At 29.7% G+C, this 14,201-nt stretch overlaps 2 protein-coding genes across 4 annotated transcripts; both read left to right on the top strand.

Annotated features, from left to right (window-relative positions):
- Positions 1 to 3,669: 3,669 nt before the first annotated feature.
- Positions 3,670 to 7,960, top strand: LOC114186869 (YTH domain-containing protein ECT2-like). 3 transcript variants are annotated; one of them, XM_028074917.1, is made up of 9 exons: positions 3,670 to 3,786; positions 4,329 to 4,405; positions 4,528 to 4,633; positions 4,733 to 4,800; positions 5,276 to 5,875; positions 6,229 to 6,795; positions 6,889 to 7,101; positions 7,293 to 7,439; positions 7,594 to 7,960. In XM_028074917.1, the coding sequence occupies exons 1-9, from the start codon at positions 3,759 to 3,761 to the stop codon at positions 7,759 to 7,761; spliced, it is 1,974 nt and encodes a 657-aa protein (XP_027930718.1). In that variant the 5' UTR covers positions 3,670 to 3,758; the 3' UTR covers positions 7,762 to 7,960. The 3 variants fall into 3 exon arrangements, with proteins under 3 accessions (XP_027930718.1, XP_027930728.1, XP_027930738.1); XM_028074927.1 differs by having other exon boundaries at positions 7,590 to 7,960; XM_028074937.1 differs by lacking the exon at positions 3,670 to 3,786 and having other exon boundaries at positions 4,323 to 4,405; positions 4,528 to 4,638.
- A 1,011-nt stretch (positions 7,961 to 8,971) lies between these two features.
- Positions 8,972 to 11,177, top strand: LOC114180781 (photosynthetic NDH subunit of subcomplex B 2, chloroplastic). The gene is made up of 3 exons (XM_028067075.1): positions 8,972 to 9,590; positions 9,695 to 10,135; positions 10,696 to 11,177. The coding sequence occupies exons 1-3, from the start codon at positions 9,159 to 9,161 to the stop codon at positions 10,891 to 10,893; spliced, it is 1,071 nt and encodes a 356-aa protein (XP_027922876.1). The 5' UTR covers positions 8,972 to 9,158; the 3' UTR covers positions 10,894 to 11,177.
- Positions 11,178 to 14,201: the final 3,024 nt, after the last annotated feature.

Genomic DNA, 14,201 nt, shown 5'->3' with positions numbered 1-14,201 from the left:
GTATTCTCATTATCCCATTATCGATTACTCTTTAAGTATTTAAAAAAAGAAATTCTAGGTAAAAATGGTAAGGATGTTTGTTAGCACAATGAGAAACTTCGGCATGAAAGTGGTAGATGTAAAAATTAAAATAAATTTATAATTTCTAAAATTTTGATTTAAAACTTCTCTTCTATTTTACAAGATATTTATATATTTACTACTATTTAAAATTTTCATTTTCATGTACATGTACCAGCAAATGTTCATAAGTGTATGCTAAACTTAAGTGTCAGTTAAATAAGGATTAAATATATTTTTTGTCCTTTAATTTTTAGTGAAAATTAAAATTAATTTATTTTAAAATTTTTAATTTAGTCATCCAATTTTAAAGATGTGTGGATTTAGTCTTTTTAATCTATTCTTGTTAAGTTTATTTGATGTTTTAAGAGTGTTTCATGATAAACACATCTGAAAGGTCAAATAAACTTGATAAAAGTTGGTTAAAAAGACTAATTTCATGTATTTATGAAGTTTAAAGACTAAAATGTGTCAAAGTTTCGAGAATGAATTAATTTTAATTTTCACTAAAAGGATCAAAAGTATATTTAATCCCTTAAATGTGTTTCGTGATAACATTTAAGTTAATTTACACGATTTAGTATTTGACAATGTTAGTTGATAAACGCTGTTAAAACGTCAAATAAATTTAACAAATTTTGGATAAAAAAACTAAATTCACACATTTCTATGATTGATGGACTAAATTGTGTCATCATTTTAAGTATGAAGTACTTTCAATTCTTATATTTTTACTAAAAATCAAAAGACAAAAACGTATTTAAGCTTTTATATATATATATATATATATATATATATATATATATATATATATTAATATTATTAAACTACCAAATTACATTAATATTTCATTGAAGGATGTGACCTTATTCAAAATTTATCTCTAATGGAAGTACTTTGCTATAATATTAAAATAAAACTTAATAAAATTGATTAAAGAATTTATCAACTATTTCTTTTTAATCCTAAATTTTTATTCTTTATGTTTTTAAACGAAATTATTATTTTTATTTATATTTGTATGTTACATAATAACTATAAAATTAAAAGTGAAGAGTAAAATAAATAATGTTCGGAAAATATTATTTTAAGAATAATTTTGTTATCATTTTATAATTTATGTTTAAATGTTAATTTATTAATACTGAAATATATTTTTTCTAAAAATTATTAAAAAATGCACTCATACACATACACACACACACACATATATATATATATATATATATATATATATATATATATATATTAAATAAATATAACTTCCATAAATTATCATTTATAAGTCTAATGTATAGAATATTTTTATTCTCATTATACAATAATCAATTACTCTTTAAAAATTAAAAAATATATATAATTAATGTCTTAAGACATCTTAGAAGATATGTTAATAAAAAAATAAAAAAAAATGTATAAAAATAATGACATTAATTAGGGTTGAGTATCTCAAGTATAGTCGACTTCAGATTCAATACCAATCCAGTATAATTTAAATTTAATATTTTAAAAGTTATATCTGACTATTTAATTTATCTTGTTAATTAGATTCAAATTATTTCAATTGCAGGTTAATTTGGTCGAATTTTTCAAATAAAGGATTTATATTAAATTTATTTTTTTAATGATTTTTTTAATAAATGACATAAATACAGTGAATCTTTAACTAAAATATGACATATATAATTTTAGTAAATGGATGAAATGATTTTATATACTTATTATTAAATTTTAACAAAAATAGTATCATATTAAGAAGAATTAAAATTTTAAACATATTTACAAATTTATAATAATAAAATATAAATTGGAGTTAAGTCTGATATTTATAAAATTCTAACTCACTATACTCAACCCCAATCATCAATTTTACTCAATTTTATTTAGTTAAAATTGCTTGCTCATCAATCCAACTCGACGTATTTACTTCGAATATTTTGGAATTGGAGGGGATACAGATATTTTTTCACACCTAACAACTATGGGCATATAAATCATTAATTTTTATTAAGAAAAAACATTTATTTAAATTTTATCTTTAATCTTTAAAATATGGAATGATTAATTGGGGTTCCTTTTAAATGAACCAATGTTTAGTTTATTTTTATAAAGTTGAGATTAAATTTTAATTTGAAATAATTGTTTTAAGAAACAACTTATTTATTTCAAAATTTTAAACGATCTAAAATTACATAACAATCTAAGATTGCATTACATATATATAATTATTTATAGAAGAATAAGAATAAGTTATCGATGGATCGCATATGTTTTTCTTGTTCAATAATTATATTGAAGGTTAATGATATTTTGATCCATTTTTAACATAAAGATGATTGGAGTGATAGGTTAAAAATAGATAAAAGAGTGAATCAAAATATCATTATCTATTAATAAATTAAATTTGATTGTATTGTGGACGCCAAACTAACTTATCACATTAATATCTTTTATAAAGATATTTTACAGGATAATGATAAATTTTGACTCACTCTTTTTAATTCACTTCTAACCCATTATTCCAATCACTATTAGATTATCACATCACACCACTAAAAAAATAAAAAATAAAAAATAAAAAATAAATAATTAAAGGGTGATTGTAGTTGTATGTTAAGAGTGTGTAAAAAAAATGAATCAAAATGTTTTAAGAATAGATGTTTTTCAAACTCTTATTTTTAAAGAAGATATTTCTCTTTTGGAAGAAAAAAATAGCTATGGTGGGACCTTGCTAACAAGACCTTCGTGAGCATTTTTGTTTTTTTTAATGGAATTTTTAGGTTTATCTATAACTATTTCTTTTTTTTTTTTGGGAAATACACATGAAATTTTTTGTCTTGTTTAATTACTTTTTGTTTTAATTTGAAGTGGTTGTATTTAGTGTTTATTTTAATTGTAAGATGAACTATACTTATATTTCTAAATTTTATTTTGATTACGAAGTGAGTCATAATAATATATTTTGGTGAAAAATATGTCTAAAAGTTATTTACAATTTATTTGAATTTTGGGTATTTTCTAAAAATTCACAACTAATTGTAATTGACATTTTGAATTGATGTACTAATTTCAATCTTAACATATTGTAGTGTAAAAGTTTTAAATACATCCAACACCACCAAACTAAAATTACTTCCATACCAAGTTGAATAATATTTAATTATATAAGTATATCCCACAACAAAATTGCTAAAAGAGATAGAAGATGAATTTCCATAAAATATAATAATTTATCGGTTTGAACCATCCTTCCAAGATCCAAAATATTATTCTAAAGAACAAAGTATGACAACCTATAATTTTCAAGAAATGAAATAATAGCTTATTTTATTTTTTTAAATGTTTATCTAGATATATTTTAACTGAAAAATGAAAATAAATTTACAAAAATTATTAACAAAAATAAAATAAAATAAAAATGCTTTTAAGAACTTAATCTTTACTTGAATAATTTCAAAAACTGATACATTTCCTATTTAAGATAAAGGAATTATTTCATTCAAATTATTAATATTTTTCAATATTAAGAACTTAATATTTTTGCTACACTGAAGAGGCAACCTTTCTTGGTATATATAAATAACTAAAAATATAAATACTGAAATAGGTTCTTAGCTCTCCCTCTTCTCTCTTTCTCTGTGTCTCAAACCCAAAGAACACGGAGTTGGCGGCGACCCTTTCTCTCTCTGATTTCAATCATGGCAGCTGTTGCTCCTACTTCTGACAGTATCCTTTTATCTTCAAAACCCTCTTTTTTATATTTAATTTCTCTGTTGCTCATTTCTTAAAGTTACAATATTTGCTATTCAATTCTCTGAGCTATGCATGCTAGGTGTGTAATTCACTGATAAGGGCTTCTATATAATTTTTCTTTTGTAATTACAGTTGTGCATCATTCTCTGGCTTTCACAAGTTTAGGTTATGACTAAAACACACATTGTTGTCAATTGCTTTCAAGTCAAAGCCCTTTCTTTTTAATTTTTATTTCTTAATTTCTTCCTTTTGTAAACTACTTACACAGAGTCTAGAGTTTGCGAACAAATCTCTTCTTGAAAGGAAATGTGCTCGTAAGAATATATTGAGAGGCTTTGTTTATCTGGAAAATTTTACTGTTCTGTATAATAATGTTTAGTTGCTCAATTTTTCTTCTTTTTGTTCTGTTGTGTTTTTGCTGTTTAACATGGGTGTCTTTGTCTCTTAATTTCTTGTGCTTGTGAATAATGAAGCTAGATTAGAAGTAAATGGTTTTCCTTTACCATAATGCGTAGAAACTGCAGATTTATTGCAAAATTTGACCCTGGATTCTGAGCCAAAAGCCATTGGAGTTACTGAGCCTGCGAAGAAGGTGCTTCAACGCTTCCAATTTACTGTTTCATTTTCTTTTGTTGGTCATCAATGAAGTGTCTCTAGCACTAGATGTTTGTGTTGTGCAATGTTGACTGATTATTTTAGTCTATATGTGTGCAGAATGGACCTGGTTTTTCCAAGGGTGCAGCTAAAGGGATGGGCAAGCCGTTCAATCCAAATTCAAGCTTTGTTCCAAATGGATACCCTTCGGCATACTATTATGGAGGTAAGGTAAGCAGTTGTGGATTTTGAGGATAGTATGTTATTGACTGCAACAATATGGTGCCGAGACTGTTAGAGAAATATGATAATGGTTATATTTCAGGTTATGATGGGCAAGGTGATTGGAATGTTTATTCAAGATATATGAACCTTGATGGGGGGATGACTCAGGTAAAAACCTTGTTCTCTGGTTTCCAATCTTGTGATTATTATGTTTTTTGTACTGAATATCATTGGTTGGATCATTTTTAGAATAATGTTTCCTAAGATCCACTGGATGAGGGCCATTAGAATTTCTGTTACATGTTAGCTTTAAAATTAATTGATGTTGAACTGGTACTAGCTGCTTCTTTAATTGTGTGGTTATTTCTGAGAGTTCTAAACTGTGCTAGCCACCATCAAAGTTATGAGTGTGTTTGTTTCAACTGTTCTGGTCCTGAGTTAAGTGATTGTTAAGGTAATAGATAATTGCATCTAATAATGTCCTTCTGTAGTTTTTTTTTTCTTTCTCAAAGTCCCATCTTCTGTCTTTATCATTGTGTTAGGTTTTGTTTCTCATAATTTTTATGATAAAATGTAGATAAAGAAAGCAAGGGAAGCTTTTAGCCATCTAATAAAGATTTCTGTTTGTTTGATATTATGACAGGGTGTTTATGGAGACAACTGCTCTTATATGTATCATCACGGTTATGGTTATACACCATATGGAACATATGCACCGGCCAATTCCTCTTCTCCCATGATTCAACAAGATGGTCAGCATTATGCGCTGCAACAGTACCAATATCCATGTTCTTACTACAAATCTCCAGCTTCTGCTGATGTGTCATTTACTCCAAACAAAATCACTCCTACACAAGAAGAAATATCAACTGCAGTTGATGCTGATCATGTTGCTTCATTAAATGTTACGAGTAAAGGAAACACTGTTAACATGGCCAATAGTGATTTTACAAATAAAAATGGGTTAAAGTCATTTTTAACGGGTTCCCAGCATACAACATTGCATTCAAATGATTCTTATCAAGGGACTAGCTTGCCACCTTATGCCCCTTTGTCAGGATATCAGGGCCCAAGAATGAGTAACCATGCTACACAATTGCCAGTCCAATCAGATATGTCCTTAATATCTGATAGACAGTCCAAACATGGAGCCAAGGTTGGTTTATCTTCATCAATGACCCCTGTCAAAGATTTTACTTCTCAAAGGAATCAAGGACTTCTTCAGCAACTTCCACCTTTTCCGGTATGTTGGAATGATGGTCCTTCCTGAGTGTGATTTTCCTAAGTGACCTTTGATTAATTGGGTTATTTTTCTCCGTTAAAAGCATAAAACCTTTAACCCAAGCCTGTGTGCTATCTGTATTTTTCTTAATTGAAAATGTCCAAGCAAATTAGTCTTATGTTCATCAACCAACTTGCCATTTATAATATTGTCATATCTGTGTATGTTAGCAGTGCTTCATGTTTACTTGATCATATTATAGTACTATGTAAATGCTGCATTTCATATAGATGCAGTAGATCCTCCCTCTGTTTATTGTGCCTTCTTGTAAAAGCAATTCAAAATTCAACTTAAATATGATTTCTTAATTGCAGAACTTGAATGGTTCCAGACATCCATCTGGACTTGAACTGGTTTCTGGATTCATGAACGGGATGTATCCAAGCAACAGGATGTACAGCCAATACGGGAACACATTTAGGGCTAATTCTCGTTTTGGATCTGCTGCATATGGATCCAGAATGGGCTCAGTTGATTACAAGCGTCATGCCACAGGTGATGGCTATGGTTTTAAAAAAAGTATGGAAGGTTTCACTGAGCTAAACAAGGGACCAAGAGCTGCCAAAAGTTCTGATAATAAAAATATCAAGAGTCTCGGACCTGTTACATTACTACTGAAAGGACAGAACCTTCCAGTGAAGAGCGATAACAAAGAAGTTCTTTTGGTACCCAATAAGGAACAATACAACGGGAAAGATTTTTCTGAGAATTATTCTGATGCCAAGTTTTTTGTCATCAAATCCTATAGTGAGGATGATATTCATAAAAGTATAAAGTATAGTGTTTGGGCCAGTACTCCTAATGGCAATAAAAAACTGGATGCAGCATATCAAGAGGCGAAGGGGAAGACTGGTGGCTGTCCCATATTTTTGTTATTTTCGGTCAGTGTCACATGCACCATTTAATTGGCCAATTTTTAGATTTTCTTGGTTTATCTAATCCACTTGTTTCATCTCATTCATTTCTTCCTTCAGGTCAACACTAGTGGTCAATTTGTTGGTTTGGCAGAGATGTTGGGTCCTGTTGATTTTGGTAAAAGTGTAGATTATTGGCAACAGGACAGGTGGACTGGTTGCTTTTCTGTGAAGTGGCATGTCATAAAGGATATTCCAAATAGCGCATTGAGGCACATAACACTAGAAAACAATGAAAACAAACCTGTAACAAATAGCAGGGATACTCAGGAGGTATTTCCTTTGCAGCTTGTTTCACAACTTGGATCCTTGATTGGTTAATATAATAGTAACTAATGAAGAGATAATATGATCAATGGTCATTATTTCTGTGCAGAGGTTGCACAATATCCTTGTTGGTTTTATGATATCCCACGAACCCCCCCTCCCTTTCAACTAAATTCTTATGTATGTCTCTTCTGCAGGTCAAGTTTGAGAAGGGAGTTCAAGTTGTGAAAATTTTCAAGGAGCATTCAAGCCAAACATGCATCTTGGATGATTTTGGATTTTATGAGGCTCGTGAAAAGGCAAGTCAGGAGAAAAAATCTAAGGAGCAGCAGTTCCCAAAACAGGTGAGGCTCATGACCTTGCATCATGTAGTACAACTTCCTACATTTGACATGTTTCTGCAAATTTTAGAGTGCTGTGTTTTATTGATTTCCTCCTCCTATATGTAAGCTAAATTGAGTATAACATGAACCTTACAAGATATCTTGTTCAAGACAGATCAGCAAACCCAGTGATTTAACAATTGGGACAGTCACATTGCTAAAGTCTCTAGATGCTACCTTGCCGAAGGAAGCTGCTACTGCAAATACAGCAGAAGATAGAATGAATTCAGAGGGGCTCCTAGAAGGGGATGGATCGACCACAGCACCTGAAGACTCTTCTTAGAGCTGTTAAACCAATGATAGTAATTCCGTGATTTTTGTTTTTGTATTGTTTTTTACCCATTTCCTTAGTGATGTAGTGAGTGCTGGTGTTTGTAGTTTCAAAATCTCTTTGATTATGTGATCTTGGTCTGGAGTGGAGTATCTGATTTCAGTTTCTTTTGTCTCGTTTAATAAAACGCGCTTGCTTCGGTGGTCATAAATTCATGGTCGGTCAAAGAAAGTTTAAACTAAAATATGTTCTATTAGGAAAATTATCATGGGAACGTTTTTCTATAAAAGTGTTGAATCAACCGAATCTAGTTTCAATTTGACTAATGGGTTTGGGTACATAATTATGATCTGTCTTTTAGCCAATTCTTTCCACATCTCTATTGAAGAGTTTATAACAGGATCTTCAGTTTAGAAAATTATCTTAGGAGTATTTAAACGTTATTTTATTAGTTTAAGACATGTTTTATAAAAAATTTCTTTAAATAAAACTCTTAATCATAAGAATGAGTAGATTGTTTTTTTTGAAAATATATCTTTCTACCAATAATTAAATAAAATATTAATTAGAGTGAGAGTCTTGTAAAATGTTTGTGGTGGAATTATAGTTGCAAAACCATATTAGAATTTGTGTTCCGGTGAATTTTTCATAAAGTAAATTGGGAATACATGTAACAACAATTACTCTTAGCAATGATGACGACTTTGTAATAATGGGATTTTAAAAGCTTTAATCATGCTTCAAAATTGTTATGCCTGGCACGTGTTTCCGCTTTATCATCCCCAAGTTCCTACTTTTAAGGAATTGGGAAATTTGATCCAAAATAGATTTGATATTTTGGATAATCATGTGCAACTCTTTAAACGAACCGTCACTTGTTATTGAACCATGATTCAGTTCCAATGGAGATCCGTGTTCTCTTAAATTTTAAATACCCTACATTTAATTCACGTATAATGATTCCTATTAAGAAATTATTCACCTTCCCACAAGTCGTGTTTTACAAGAGATGACAGAAAAATAGTCTTCTATTATCATGAGCTAAAATATCAGTTTTCAATTCAAAGAAGTCATCTTCTGGAAAAATAAAACATAATTATGTGACACCACAAATGATGAAAAGGAAAAAGGCCAAAATGGATAACAAAGGAGATTTGTGGCACAGCAGAGTTTTCCTTCTTGTCCGTTCAGAACTTATTGGATTGACCCTTTCAAGATTTTTCACTTGGCAACACAGTGCCTCATTTTAGAGTAAGCAAAAAGCCAACAAAAAGCGCATTTTTATCCAAAATAAAAATCCAAATAGATAGTTGTGTTGAGTGAAGGGTGAACCTTAGCAACAACAACATGTTCATCACTACTCTGTGTGGAAGCTGTTAAATGAGGTAGCTACCTATTTCAACTTCTCCATGGCTTCTTTTCTTTCCTTATCTCTTCCCAAGCTCAACCTAATAAAGGCCTCCTCAGCAACAAACACCTCTACAGTGACTTTTCCCACTGCTGATTCACTCACTGAGAAATTTGGCAGAAAAGGCATAAAGTTCTTGGAGTCTGATAACATCCCCATTGTGGAGCTCACAATCAGAAATGGAAGCTCCTTGAGGCTAAGCATACCTGATGCTCATGTTACATCATACAGACCAAAAGTTCATTGGAAAGACGATGGTTTCGAAGAGGCTCTTTACACAATTCCTGCAACTGAATCGGGTCCATACAAGGCCAAAGGTGGGGTTGGTTTGGTCATGAATGAAGTACTGCAACCTGGAGCCAAAGGGTTACTCCCTTCAACTTTAGAATGGACTGTTACTGATGTTGACTCTGATGCCATTGATGCTCTTCAGGTACCTACCCTTTCATTCCCCTTTTCTTTCACACAAGTTATAGTCTTGTTTTGCATGTGAAGCTAGCACTGAAACATGGTGTTGTTTGCTTTTGTTTCCTTCAGGTTGAATTGAGCTGCACCAGTAGATTCTTTGAACTCACATACATTGTGACTCTGTATCCTGTGAGCATGGCCACTGCAGTGGTGGCGAAGAACTTAGGCCCCAAGCCTGCTACTCTAACCAACGCTATACTAAGCCATTTTCGATCTAAGACAAGAGCTGGAACAGCAGTTCAAGGCCTCAGAAGCTGCTCATATATCCCTCACTCTCCTCCATCTTCTCCCTTTCAAATCTTGACTCCATCTGAAGCTACCTCATTTGAGCCTCCTAGATGGTTTTCCTTTGGTGCTGAACCTGAAGTCAAGTTTGGCACATGGGGTAAGCAAGATTTGACTATGACCCTCCTTGAGAATAAGATGAGTAGAGTTTATTCTGCACCTCCAGAGGAAAGATTAAAGACATTCTACAACACCCCTCCTTCCAAGTATGAAACCATTGACCAGGTTAGAATGAATGATTGTCTAACTCTGCCCTGTAATCAAACATCAGAATATTTTCAAATTCAGATTTACTACTTATGAACATTGATCAAAAGTAATGTGGTTTTAAAATCTCATCACAAAATACTGATGTTTGTTTTTGTTTGGGTCAAATATGCTGAGTTTCAAAATTTCTTCTAGTTTGCTCCTCAAACTCTAAAAATAAATAGATATCCTCCTAATCTAACTGCATATATAGGATTTGAGCTCAGCCTCGTAAAAAATTTACACTACTCTTAATTCAAAATCTTAAGACAATGAATTTATGAATTTTTTTATTTTTAACCAATGTGACACTTAAACTCATCTGGATTTCTAATAAATGTTTCATGTTAGAGCTGTTTATACCAATTATCAAATGGGTACAAAAAGGAATTTTAATGGTTGGGTCTAAGTTTAGGAACTATAAACATATCTACCTTTTTCTTGTATTTGAGAGGCATGAGTATATGCTGTTAGAATTTTGTTTCATGCAGCAGATTTTGTGAAAGCTTTTTGGTGAGTAGTTCCTGTTGGATTTTCAGGGACGTGAGATTTTCTTCAGGGTGATAAGAATGGGTTTTGAGGATATTTATTTATCAAGCCCTGGTTCTTTGTCAGAGAAATATGGGAAGGGCTACTTCATCTGCACTGGTCCTGCTTCATTACTGGTGCCTGTGATTGTGAATCCTGGTGAAGAATGGAGAGGGGCACAGGTCATTGAACATGATAATTTAACATGATAAATGTGTTCCAAAATCCACTGAGAAGTATAAAACTGAAGTATAACTCAGCTTCTCACTAAAGTCGAAAAACCAAACACAACATCTGCACCTTTCATTCCTCTCTCTTTCTTCACTCATGCTTCACTCCATTTTTCATTTTTCTATTGGTTTTTTCTTTCTGGAGCAGGATTTGTGTTGTTCTTCCCTCAAATTATATATAATTGTTATTTCATCTATGTCCAATTGTAAAATACCATATCAATAAAAGAAGTTGCATAATGCTTGCAGATTTTTCATTTCAATGAGCCTTAATGATTAAAAGTACTAATAATACTGTATTTGTTGTATTTGACATGGGATAAAACCTGTTATTTGAGCAAAAAGAACAAATTATGATTAAGATAAAAAAGCATTAACCTTAACTTAAACTTTTAAGCATAAGCAACCTCTAACTAAATTTTCTAATAATAACAAAAACTACTGGTACATTAAAAATATTATTATGACTGTTGGAAAAATTTTACCAAAAGAAAACCAATGTCATTGAAATCCTTTTGTCATTTTTCTTTGTTCTATGGTTTCAACAAAAAAGAAAACTTTTTTTTTCCAGTTTTTCCCACGATGCGATGGACTGCACTATAATATAATGAGTGAAAATTCTATATCAATTGTTTAACGTCAATTGAGTAAAGATTTTGACAGAATTTATTTACTAAATTGAGAATATTTAATTTTACATTTTTAATTATGCTATTAATCTAATGGTTTGTCGGTGAATTTATTTAACAAAATTTAATAAAATTTCTCTCTTACTCTCGAAATTCGGTATGTGAATACTTTTTTTTATTCTAAATTGAAGTTTATTATAAATAGAAAGATACGTTAGAAATAAAATAGATGACATTTTTAAGTATACCCATTCGGAATATGAAAAAAATATATTAATAATATGATATATGAAAATGAAGTTAAATAGTTAAACTCTTTCATCCAGAAGCAAAAACATTACACAATAAGAAAAACATTAAATATGTAGGGATATTTCAGGAAGTCAGTCCCGGTTTTCGAAACCTTTTAAAATTCAATGTATAATGAGATTTTATGAGAATTAAATTAGATAAATTTTTAACTTTTTTTCTATAAATATAAATAATTAAATATAATAAATATTGAAAAATTTATTTAAATATATTTTTTATTTTCCTTTTTGTCTCTTGATTTGTTTATTGAAATGTTAAAGACAAATTCATTATTTCTTTTTTCTCATGTTTTCAAATATTTTGTTCTATTATTAAAAAAAGAAAAATTTCTAGTGTTGTTTTACTTATACTAAAATATTAGTTTTATATCTTTTTTATCTCATGAGTATTTTCTACGGTGATTTTTTATGAACATAAAGATAAAAGTTATTCATAATTAATTTTATTTATGACTTAATTTTCATATATTTTTTAATAAATATGTTTTTCAATATTTAATTAGATTTTGGTAGCTTATTTTTTAGTTCTGAATCTTTTCTTTAATTAGGTATATTTATGAAAAATAAAGAATATTTGTTTTTAAAGATCACCAAAGGGAAACTATGAAGATGAAAGCAACACAAAATAAATTTCTTTCACTTATTTTTAAGTAGGATATTAATGATTAAATTATTATTTTTTATTTTATTAATAACAATGATTGAATATATAATTTATAGTGTATTATTTCAGTTCTTCTAAAAATTTTCTTCAAAATTCGTCATTGATAATGTCATTAGATACAAATTAGTATTTTTTTTATTTTCAAATTTATGATATTCTTTTATAATTTATCATTGTCCTCTATTTGTATTTGTAAATCATTTCTTAAGTTTTCATTTTCACACGTTATTAGGTGCATTTTTCCTTTTTTATTAATCTTAAGTAATTAATTTTCTTGGACCCATTAAAGTTTAAACAAATATTTTTCTTTGTTTACTTTTTTATAATTCTCTCTTTACGGATAAAAAATTCATGTATACATGGGGACTTCTCCATGAACCTCCGATAGATTCTTCTGTATCCAAGTCCCTGCATTAATTATATTCATGTCTCTATCAAATGAAGTAGGCAAGGTAATTAAAATAGGTATTGTCCTTAGATAAATTTTAAGTGAAACATTGCACCTCCAAACCTTAAGTAAAATTGAATGTGAAACAAATTTAAATAAACTTAGTTTTATTGAAAATATATAATAAAAATATTAATTTAAATAAAAAAATCAAATTTAATAAAAATATTTATATAACATTTTATAATTTTTGTTTCAATTTGGAATGGGACAAAATTGTATAATTTTTACAAAAATTAAAATTAAATTGAGACAAAAATTAAAATACAGGGACCAAATTGAGAATGAGAAAATGACACCTGCCATAATAGTGACATGTGACACTGTCACTGCCACGTGGCACGATGTCAGCTTGACACGTGGCAAATTTATAATTTTTTAAAAAATTTTAAAAAATAAATAAAAAAAATTCAAAAATAAAAAATAAAAAAATTCAAAAATCTAGAAGCTGACACGTGGCATCCCATTTAACACCGATACTACACCACTAATGAAAAGGACTTAATTGCGTCAAATTTCCTAAAATAGGGACTAGATTGAGATAAAAAAGAATTGACGGATCAAATTCAAATTTTGTTACGAAAATGGGGACCAAATGTATAATTTAACCTAATTTTTTATTTTTTACGAAGTCAATACTAGTTGTCGACCTTTGGTGCTTCCAAATTTCAGATGTCAAGATTTGGTTTATAAGAATACGGGATTTGGACATATGTAATGGAATTTTCAAATATTATAAATGTATCAGATGTCCACATCTGGTATGCACATAAGTCGGATGTTAACATTCGATTTTATAAGGAAACGAATGTCAACTTCGCTCCTACACCGAATGTCGATATCCGGTGTAAGACAACATCAACGGATGTCATGGTTTTGAAGCTGATATCGACTTCCGATTAATATACTTACCAGGTTTTGACATCCGATATTGACTTGTGCCAGATTTAAAGTCAATGATTTGCAATGGATGGAGCTTCGTTGGATCAGTAATGCTATCTTAGTTCGCACATCTCAAACATTAGTCTGTAGATATAAACTTGAAACTAATAATTGAATATGTTCAACAAAACTCTAGGCACAAACTAAAAGTTGTCTCATCACCAATAATTCCCAAATCGTATTAAAATCGAAACAATAAAAGCCAATGAACAATCATAACAATTCACATCCACTAAGCACTTAAAAGAGAAAGTTATTGAAAAAGCATTACTAAAACATCATCAACACAAAAG

Source organism: Vigna unguiculata, chromosome 1 (assembly GCF_004118075.2).
Source record: "Vigna unguiculata cultivar IT97K-499-35 chromosome 1, ASM411807v1, whole genome shotgun sequence".
Taxonomy (NCBI): domain Eukaryota; kingdom Viridiplantae; phylum Streptophyta; class Magnoliopsida; order Fabales; family Fabaceae; genus Vigna; species Vigna unguiculata.
The sequence above is the reverse complement of the archived record's forward strand: the minus strand, read 5'-3'. Positions and strand labels throughout refer to the sequence as shown.

Bases quoted from the DNA above. Each gene is read 5' to 3' on its own strand.
- LOC114186869 (XM_028074917.1), top strand. From the start codon at position 3,759: ATGGCAGCTGTTGCTCCTACTTCTGACA. The intron at 3,787-4,328 runs GTATCCTTTTAT...CATAATGCGTAG, and splicing joins TGTTGCTCCTACTTCTGACA to AAACTGCAGATTTATTGCAA. The intron at 4,406-4,527 runs GTGCTTCAACGC...ATATGTGTGCAG, and splicing joins TTACTGAGCCTGCGAAGAAG to AATGGACCTGGTTTTTCCAA.
- LOC114180781 (XM_028067075.1), top strand. From the start codon at position 9,159: ATGGCTTCTTTTCTTTCCTTATCTCTTCCCAAGCTCAACCTAATAAAG. The intron at 9,591-9,694 runs GTACCTACCCTT...TGTTTCCTTCAG, and splicing joins ATGCCATTGATGCTCTTCAG to GTTGAATTGAGCTGCACCAG. The intron at 10,136-10,695 runs GTTAGAATGAAT...TTGGATTTTCAG, and splicing joins AGTATGAAACCATTGACCAG to GGACGTGAGATTTTCTTCAG.